The sequence below is a fragment of the Monopterus albus genome, unplaced genomic scaffold (genome assembly GCF_001952655.1).
Source record: "Monopterus albus unplaced genomic scaffold, M_albus_1.0 scaffold344.1, whole genome shotgun sequence".
In the NCBI taxonomy this organism is placed as follows: domain Eukaryota; kingdom Metazoa; phylum Chordata; class Actinopteri; order Synbranchiformes; family Synbranchidae; genus Monopterus; species Monopterus albus.
Window position 1 is genome coordinate 17,647 of NW_018128224.1, and position 10,170 is coordinate 27,816.

The 10,170-nt window shown below is 41.5% G+C and overlaps 1 protein-coding gene across 1 annotated transcript in view; it reads left to right on the forward strand.

Annotated features, from left to right (window-relative positions):
* The first annotated feature begins 6,882 nt into the window (after positions 1 to 6,882).
* Positions 6,883 to 10,170, forward strand: part of dhx16 (DEAH (Asp-Glu-Ala-His) box polypeptide 16) — a 14,545-nt gene continuing 11,257 nt past the window's right edge. The window contains 5 exon segments of the mRNA XM_020625029.1: positions 6,883 to 7,164; positions 8,443 to 8,648; positions 8,796 to 9,028; positions 9,507 to 9,675; positions 9,784 to 9,840. Of these exon segments, the coding sequence (XP_020480685.1) occupies positions 8,451 to 8,648; positions 8,796 to 9,028; positions 9,507 to 9,675; positions 9,784 to 9,840 (657 nt within the window). The 5' untranslated portion in view covers positions 6,883 to 7,164; positions 8,443 to 8,450.

Below are 10,170 nucleotides of genomic sequence, written 5' to 3' on the forward strand. Positions count from 1 at the left end.
ACAACCTGGAGCTGAACACGCTCAAAACAGTGTAGATGACAGTGGACTTCAGAAAGAGCCCCCCCACCTTACCCCCCTCACCATACTTGGCAGCACTGTATCAGCAGTGAAGTCCTACAAGCTCCTGGGCTCCACTATCTCCCAGGATGTGAAGTGGTTGTCCAACATCAGCACCATCATCAACAAAGCACAGCAGAGGATGTACTTCCTACGTCAGCTCAGGAAGTTCAACCTGCCTCAGGAGCTGCTGATACAGTTCTACAGAGGAACCATCGAGTCTGTTCTCTGCACCTCCATCACTGTCTGGTTTGGCTCAGCAACCAAACAGGACAAGAACAGATTCCAGGTCATTGGTGCAAGCCTGCCCTCCATGGAGGACCTGTACACCTCACGGGTAAATAGGAGGGTGGAGAGGATCACTGCTGACCCCTCACACCCAGGATACAATCTGTTTGAACTCCTTACCTCTGGACGGCGTTACAGGTCACTGTGCACTAAGACAACCAGGCACAGGGACAGTTTCTTCCCCTGGGCTGTCACTCTGATGAAAATTTAACCCACAACAGTATGACTGGACAATAAACCCTCATTGCAATACCAGTGCAATGTAAATATACATTGTACATAGAGCCGTTGGATACAGACTGTGAATAGATAGATATGTGCAGGTCTCTATAAGTACTTTTCTCTTATTTTTTTAATCTTTTTTTCTAATGCACATCCCCTTGCTTGTTGACATGTATGTACACGTTGAGAGCCAATGTACCAGAGTCAAATTGATCGTGTGTCCGACACACCTGGCCAATAAAGCTGATTCTGAAAATCTGCCCTGAGAGGGCCTGTCCTGCTCTGCTATTAACATTTTACACAAACATACAGTGGGTACTGTTGTCCAACAGTACGGAAAGTATTCAGACCCCCTTAAATTTTTCACTCTTTGTTATATTGCAGCCATATGCTAAAATCATTTAAGTTCATTTTTTTCCTCATTAATGTACACACAGCACCCCATATTGACAGAAAAACACAGCATTTGACATTTTTGCAGATTTATTAAAAAAGAAAAACTGAAATATCACATGGTCATAAGTATTCAGACCCTTTGCTCAGTATTTAGTAGAAGCACCTTTTGAGCTAATACAGCCATGAGTCTTTTTGAGAATGATGCAACAAGTTTTTCACACCTGCATTTGGGGATCCTCTGCCATTCCTCCTTGCAGATCCTCTCCAGTTCTGTCAGGTTGGATGGTAAACGTTGGTCGTCATGTTTAACATGTCATTTTGCTTCAGTGGCATTTTGGTCTGTTTCACCCAGATAGATGAGTCGGTGTGAAAATGTGGGAAAGATGGTCAAAAATGTGATTTAATGTGCTTCTCTTAAAAGCAGTTGTAGGTTTGGTGGTTGAATAAAAATGGGAAGGAGAAAGCTGTGTGACCACACAAAGCAGTTTTGAGTTTTGAGATTCAGTAAACTTAGAATTAAGGCCAAAAAGTTCTATCTTGGTCTCATCAGACCAGAGAATCTTATTTCTCACCATCTTGGAGTCCTTCAGGTGTTTTTTAGCAAACTCCATGCGGGCTTTCATGTGTCTTGCACTGAGGAGAGGTTTCCGTCGGGCCACTCTGCCATAAAACCCCGACTGGTGGAGGGCTGCGGTGATGGTTGACTTTCTACAACTTTCTCCCATCTCCCGACTGCATCTCTGCAACTCAAATAAGCCAATTAAAGTTGGTACTAAATTACCCCTTAGGTACTTCATCCTCACTAGAAGACTTGCTCTTTTTCTTCTGTCTGATGTGCTTCCTCTTGTTTCCTCTGTCCTTGCTTTTCTTTATCCTTTTCTGCTTCTCTCTCACTGCATCTCCATCGCTGTCACTGTCCTCTAGTAACGTGTATGTCTGATTCTTCCTCTCCATTTCAATGGCTTGCTGTTCTATCACCTGGGATGGTTTCTCAACAACCTGCTTGCGAGGAAATTACAACAGTGATGAAAGATTGTTAGAAGTTTCATTCCCACCAACACAGCTCAGACTGAAAATGTATACAACCACTATTCTGTTTGAGGCATTTAAAGTTAATATGTTCTCACAAGGAATGGTAATATCATTTATAAGCGCACCTTATCAAACAACTCTTGAGCAAAGGAAATCACACTCTGTTCAATTTCAATCATGCCCGTTTGCTCAAGACGACTCACGAAGTTTCTAACAGTTTAACATTTACATAGAAATAAGTACTGAAACAAGTCGGTTATTATTAAAACTTTGATATAAAATGTGTTAGAGCTTCACAAATATTTTCCTTCTGCATTATTGTTGCATAATCTGAAATTTCTTCGGAGTACACAAGAAATTATGAGACTTCTTTAAGAAATGACCACTAAATAGTAAATAGGAAAAAATGGTTTGATCAAAAATATGGTCAATATTTTGCTGATGGGTGTGTTCATCCCCTCCCTTTTCCTCCACTTCTTAGTCTTGAGTACTCACTGGCAGAGGTTCAACATAGAAGACTAAGACATGAAGGGAAAGGAAAAGGCTTGTTGCACCCAGCAGTCAAATATTGACCCAGGGAGTCATTCTGAGCAGGGACTATTTGTCAGAAAAAACAACAGGGAGAGGTTTGAAAAAAATGCAAATTCTAATTTATTTGTATAGCACTAAATCACAACAGAGATCATCTCAGGACTTGTTACAATGTAAGGTCTAGACTTTACTATTATTACTGTATTATAAAGGAAATCCAAACAAATGCCCCTTGAGCAAGCACTTGGCGACAGCAAGAAGGAAAAATTCCCTTTAATGGAAGAAACCTTCAATCTCTTGGTGGGTGACCTTCATGCCTCGACTGGTTGGGGTGAGTGGATAGAGAAGAGAGAGAAGAAAAGAAAAAGCAACAGCACACAAAAAACACAACAAATAACAATCAAATACTGGGCAGGGTGGTGTAGCCGGTGACTGTTCATCAGAAACGTAGAGCTCCAGAACCAGGGCTACCATGCAGAAAGGTACTGAGAAAGAGAGAGAGGACACACTATGGGAGAGAGGAGACACACAGTTAGTGACATGTAAGAGTGGCATATAGATGCATGGAGAGAGAGGAGAGGAGAGGAGAGGAGAGAAACTCAGAGTATCACTGGGCCCCCCAGCAGTCTAGGCCTATAGCAGCATAACTAAGGGAAGGCTCAGGGTCACCTGATCCAGTCCTAACTATAAGCTTCATCAAAAAAGAAAGTCTTAACGTCTAATGCTCAAGGTACAGAGGGTGTCGGGCCTCATGAACTGAGGTGGTACTCCACTAAGTGAGAAGAGTTTTTCTTAGCCTGGAAAGATAGTTTAATTACATATAAAAAAGCCCTTGGTAGTGCCAGAACTGCATATTATTCAACACTGATAGAGGAAAATATGAACAACCCAAGATTTCTTTTCAGCATTGTAGCCAGGCTGACAAAGAGCCACAATGCTGTTGAGCTTAATATTCCCTTAGATCTCAGCAGCAATGACTTCATGAGCTTCTTTACAAATAAAATCACAACTATTAGAGAAAAATTTTATCAAATCATTCCCACAACTCTCACAGATGTGCCATCAAGTACAATAGCTTTAAAATATCTGTAAGACCTCATTTATACTTAGACTGCTTCTCTCCCATAGATCTCTCTGAGTTGACCTCAACAATTGCTTCATCTAATTCATCAACATGTCTCTTAGATCCCATCCCATCAAGGTTCTTTTATTGTCATTCTACATGTTTGACACATGAAGAACGAAATTAGTCACTCAGGACCATCATATATTAAAAGAATATAAAATAATAATATGACAATAAATAAATACACTAAATGATAAAACCTAAATGTAACAACAGCATTAAAACAAATTGACATCATATTTAAAATGCATTAATCCATCAAAGAGGCCTAGAATTCATAATTCTCACAGCTTCTGGTAGGAAACTGAATTTAAGCCTGGTGAGCTTGGCCTTGATGCTCCACAGCCTCCTGCCTGAGTGAAGGAGTTCAAACAATACATTCGCTGGGCATTTGGGGTCATTCATGATGGAGGAGGCTCTGGTCCTGCACCTGCTGATGTAGATGTCCTCAATGGAAGGCAGACTGCAGTGTATAATGGTTTTGCATCACTGGTGGGGATGAAGCAGCCTATAGGAGGGAGGTAGCCAGTTTGGTGTCATGTTGCGAGAAAAACAATCTCACCTTCAACACGGACAAGATGAAGGAGATGATAGTGGACATGAGGAAGGAGAGGAGATCTCATCAGCCACTGTTTATCCGGGGGTTCGAAGTGGAGAGGGTGAGCAGCTTCAAATACCTGGGTGTCCACATCAGTGAGGACCTCACTTGGACACTTAACACCACACAGCTGGCCAAGAAGGCCCAACGACAGCTGTACTTCCTGAGGAGGCTGAGGAGGTTTGACATGTCACCTAGGGTCCTCAGCAACTTCTACAGCTGCATCGTCGAGAGCATCCTGACCAGCTGCATCACTGTCTGGTATGGCAGCGCAAATGCCTGCAGAGATTGGTAAAGACTGCAGAGAAGATCACCAGGACTCCACTGCCCTCTCTGCAGAGCATTTACCACCGCAGGGTGCGTAGGAAAGCTGCCTCCATCCTCAAGGACCCCATTCACCCCCAGCATGAACTGTTCACATCCCCACCCTCTGGCCGGAGGTTCAGAAGTGTGAAATACAGGACCTCTAGGCTGAATTGCACATGAATAATTGCACACTCACTGCTGAGTATTTGTGCACACAGCTCCCATGTAGCATACATTCGCTCCTCATTATATTGTGTTCTTGTTATATTTTTATTGTGCTTCTTTCATTGGTTGTTTTAAAGTGCCTTAGATTTTGTGTTACCTACTTGTATACTTTATATTTCACTTACTGTATATTTTGTGGCATTCATGTGGACGGCAAAGTAAGAATTTCATTGTACAAGGAAACATGTTTCCTCACTGTGCATATGACAATAAAGCATGAAAGCATGAAATGTTGTACCTCCGTACAGGGCGGACTCAGCCCAAGAAGAGAAATGTAACCATAAAAATATAACTCAGAGTTAGCTCTGTCTCTGTTAGAAATTAATAAATCAGTCAGATAATTATTAGACTTTAATGTGTTAGACTTTAATGTGTTATTAATGCAGTTTAGTAAGATTCAAAGTCTGCTCTAGTCTGCTCTGTTTCAAGGTTAGCAGTAAGCCATGACACCAATTGTTTTCTTGTATTAATCTTGTGTAAGAATTATGTCTGAATGATTGTTTTAGTTACACACCACGTAACAACAACACACACACACACATGGAATTCTTCATTTTGTTATGACTAGGTAATACGCAGCTGCTCCAAGCCTGTGGAGCTCTAGATAAGAGATGGAGTCTGCAGGACAGACTTCATCTGTGTAAGGGGTTAGCCCAAAACTGATAAATGTATTGGGTTCTGTGTTTCTGGGATCTTTTCTTCTGTTCTCTTCTCCAGCAGTTTGTCTGAAGGAGGAACAACCCGGATTGTGTTCTGTAATCTTTATTTCATATATTTTTGTAAATAAACCAGCACTAAAATCAAGAAAGATGGACTCCTTTGTTATTCAGATCTGTCCAATAAAAGAACTGGGGTATTACATCTCTCTGATCCCAGCGCTACCTTGTCTGACCTGTGCCCAGACTTTGAATAATTTTTCTGTTGATTTTATACAGTTATGCTTGTGTACCTGGCTGTGCAATCAAGGGTAAGTTGCATGTACAGCAGGGGGCTTAGGACACATCCCTGGGGGGAGCCGGTATTAAGCATGATGTACAAGGCTGAGATACTGTGGACCTTAACCGTCTGAGGCCTGTTGGTCAGAAAGTCCAGGACCCAATTGCAGAGGGATGACTTTACACCCAGCAGCAGGATGATTTTATTAAATGCAGAACTGAATTCCAGGAAGAACAGCTTGACATAGGTGTCTGCTCTCCAGGTGGACAAGAGCAGTGTAGATGACGTAGATCAGTTCTTCCTGTAGGCGTACTGATGGGGGTCTGCAGTGGTGGATCATATGTGGTCCACTCTCGTCCATATTAGATCTGATTAATCTGATTAGATCTAAAAAGATGGCGCTCTCCTGCGTGCGACATCACAGCATCACTCTCCGGGCTAAGTTATTTCTTTTTTTTTTTTCTATTTCTGGCTTATTTGTGCAGTGTTGTTGCCATAGTAAAGACTGCAAACTTTATGACCAGTCGACTTTACTACAGCTAAAACAGTTTAGTCATCTCAGAGAATTTGACCCGAGCACATTGGACTCTTACACAGAGCTAACATGCTATGTTGACACGATGCCAGGCCAACCCCCAGCAGGCAGTTCTTTGGCTGGCGACAAGCCGAAATGGAGAAGAGGTAGATGGGGAGGTGTGGAGCGAAGGCTCCGGCGTTTGGTTAGGAGGGGTAGGCAAACCCTCCTGGCTATACTGTTTGCAAATGTCCAATCTCTGGATAATAAGATGGATGAACTCTGTGCTTGTATTTCCACACAGAGGGACATACAGGACTGCTCCTTGCTGTGTTTTTGTGAGACATAGCTGAGTGGAGGGACACCTGATGGAGTAATAACTCTGAATGGCTACTCTGCATTCAGACAGGACCGAAGAGCTGCAGAAATGCTTTTCTCTCTCCTCTATCCACCCAACCCAACCGGTCTCTCTCTTGTCTTTGCTGTTTTTGCTGCTGCTGTTATACAGTGTGCAGGGTGTTTTCTGAAAATAAAACATGAACAATAAACCACATAAAGAAAAGTGGAGCCAGCGATTGTTGTTGTTCTCGAGATGGCCACGGGGGGCAGTGAGCGCTGCAGCCTCTGATGCAGCTCTGCTCTTCTTCAGCGATTTTACGTGACGTGTTTCCACTTTCTGCTTTGCTGTGCATCAAGCTCACTTAGCAAAACATTTATTGATTACTAAATGTATTTGGCGTTTTGTCGGGTGAGGTTAATGTCACAGATAAGTAGCTTTACATGGCTACGGAGAGATGTGTGTACCAACTAACCGTACTTACGGGGGACTTATGAGCTACATCTCAAGTTAATCCCTCATTTCTAGCTAAAGTTATCTAACTCGCAGCCTGCTACTGCCGTAACAACAGCGTTGTTTGAGTGTTTTAAGACGTGGTAAGTGAAATTTAAGGGTGTAGTTTGTTTCATTGCCTCTGCTTCTCAGACAGCATACAATAGCTGTATAAATTTAGGTACGTGAACTACGCCTGTTTTTGAGGCCCTTGTATTCTGAACCGATTGAGTATTTAGTCAGATACAGTTTGCTGTGAGCATCAGTCTGGCATACTCTACCGACAGCGGTCTTATTCACCGATTTGAATTTGTTTGACAACACCTTGTTGGAGGAAATTGTGTCGGTATGGTCTTGCTTGGTTTGCAGAAAGTCATGGAGCCAGCACATCATTATAGGTCGTTATGAAAGTTACAGTGCATGTCGTCTGGACATGCTGTTGTGAAATGGTTTTCGTAGAACTCGAGTGTGAGGTTGAATGGGGGGTAATATTAGAAAATAAACACGTGTGGACCACTTTTATTTAAATACAGAATTGTGGAAACGTTAAAGTATATGGTGATGCCACAAATATTTATTAATGAACTTCACAGAAAGTAAAATCAGTATTAAGTGTGACAGCGCCTTTGTCTTTAGAATAGCACCAATTCATTGTGTACGCAGTTTTTCTAAGTACTTGGGAGGTATGTTGTACCAAGCATGTTGAGAGCTTGCCACAGTTTTTCTATGGGTTTAGGCTTTCTCTGTGTCATCTGACTCTTCACGTAATCCAAGACTGCCTCCGTGATGTTGAGATCTGGACTCCCTGAGGGTCAGACCATTTGTTGTAGGCCTCCTTGTTGTTTTATAATATAGTTCGTTGAACCTCAGGCTATGCGTTTCGGTTTTCCCGCTGCAGAATGAATTTATGACCTATCAGATGGCTCCCTGGTGGTATTAAATGATAGAAGAGTCTAATTTGTTTGTAATTAATTTGTTTTATTTGTTATGTTTTATTTGAACAGCATTGCACAGATGTGAATTTCTCATCTGGGGTTCAATAAAGTCTTAATTCAAAACATTTTTGATCAAACTGTTTTTACCTCTAAAAACTTGGTCAAATCCTAAAGATGTCTCATCATTTCTTGTGTACTCCATAGAAATTTCACAGATTATGCAACAATAATGTAGAATGAAAGTATTTGTGAAGATCTAACAAATTTTATATCAAAGTTTTAATCATAAATGTCTTGTTTCAGTACTTGTTATTTCTATGTAAATGTTAAATTGTTAGAAACATTTACAGTCATTTGACATTGCAGTACAGTAACCAGTAGTTTCTGTAATTTCCTGCCATATATCTACACCTGGATTACAGATGACCATGTTCTCTGCTCCCTCAGCAGGCACCATGGCCAATCTGGAGCAGTGGGTGAATGACCGCCTCCATGACATCCTCGGGTTGAGTGACAAATACGTATCTCAGTTCATGATTGGCACTGCACGGAAAGCGTCAAGTCTTCAAGACTTCGTGAGCCGTCTTGAGCAGATGGGCACGATTGACATTGAACAGAATGTGATTGCCTTTGCTCAAGAGTTGTTTGATAAGGTGCGCTTATAAATGATATTACCATTCCTTGTGAGAACATATTAACTTTAAATGCCTCAAACAGAATAGTGGTTGTATACATTTTCAGTCTGAGCTGTGTTGGTGGGAATGAAACTTCTAACAATCTTTCATCACTGTTTGTTATAGATTCCTCGCAAGCAGGTTGTTGAGAAACCATCTCGGGTGATAGAACGGCAAGCCATTGAAATGGAGAGGAAGAATCAGACATACACGTTACTAGAGGACAGCGACAGCGATGGAGATGCAGTGAGGGAGAAGCAGAAAGGGAAAAAGAAAAGCAAGGACAGAGGAAACAAGAGGAAGCACATCAGACAAAAGAAAAAGAGCGAGTCTTCTAGTGAGGATGAAGTACCTAAGAGGTAATTTAGTACCAACTTTAATTGGTTTATTTGAGTTTGCCTGGTATTGTTCCATGCAATAACATATGTTTGTGTAAAATGTTAATAGCAGAGCAGGACAGGCCCTCTCAGGGCAGATTTTTCTGACATGCTGCAAATATCTTCAGTAACATTTGGGGAGAATAACAGATTTTAGTTCTATATTATATCTATAACTGTGCTGTAGAGTTAAAATGCCTACATTTTTTGAGGGTTGCCAGTTCCAAAAATCAAAAAGTAAACAGTTAAAATAATTTTATTCTTGCATGTCAAAATTCCAGACATGTTCATATGTGCGACCCTAATATGTGCCACTGCAGCTAGTCCTGTTAAACTGAGATTTTATCCTAGAGAAAAGAGAAGCGCCTTTAAAACAGTTATCATCACAGAACCATTCAGAGCCTTTTAAACTGGTAGTAAAAAGTTTTAGAGTATGATGCATTGCTTTTTCAATTATCAGGGCTGATTTGGGCCAGCCTGTCAAGAAGGAAGAGGAGGAAGAGGAAGAGTGGGAGAATGAAGAGAGAGAGCGATTACAGGACATTGAAGAGAGAGATGCATTTGCAGAGCGAGTGAGGCAAAAGGACAAAGACAAGACTCGCAACATAGCAGAGAGGACTGACAAAAAGGTGGGGGACAAAGGAATCACAGTTCAGCCGATGCATTTTCTTTTTTGCCCACTATGTCATGGTAAACAAGCATGTAAACAACTTCACCTTTTATTTGCCTTTGTCAAGGCTTATGAGGAAGCTCAGAAGAGGCTGAAGATGGCTGAAGATGATCAGAAGAATATGGTAAGTGCTCTGAGTTGGGGGGTGTGTGATATATATCGCATCTACAATAATATTTTAGTTGATGTTTTATCTGTGCCAGATGGCATTATCGAGTACGTCACTCACTCACTTTACAAAAACAACCAAAAACATGCCTTGAAAGTCCAATGCATTCCCTGCATTATGTAGCCTAGTTTGATAGACTCCCGCCCGTGTGCATTGATATTGCACGCAGCCTGTATATGATAGTGCTGTCACCCAAAAATAGGGGTCTTAGAATGTTTTGTTTTGGGGAATAAAGTAAAAAAAGGAGTTCTAACTGTTTTGTAAAGTTTCTGATCCCTTGTCCCC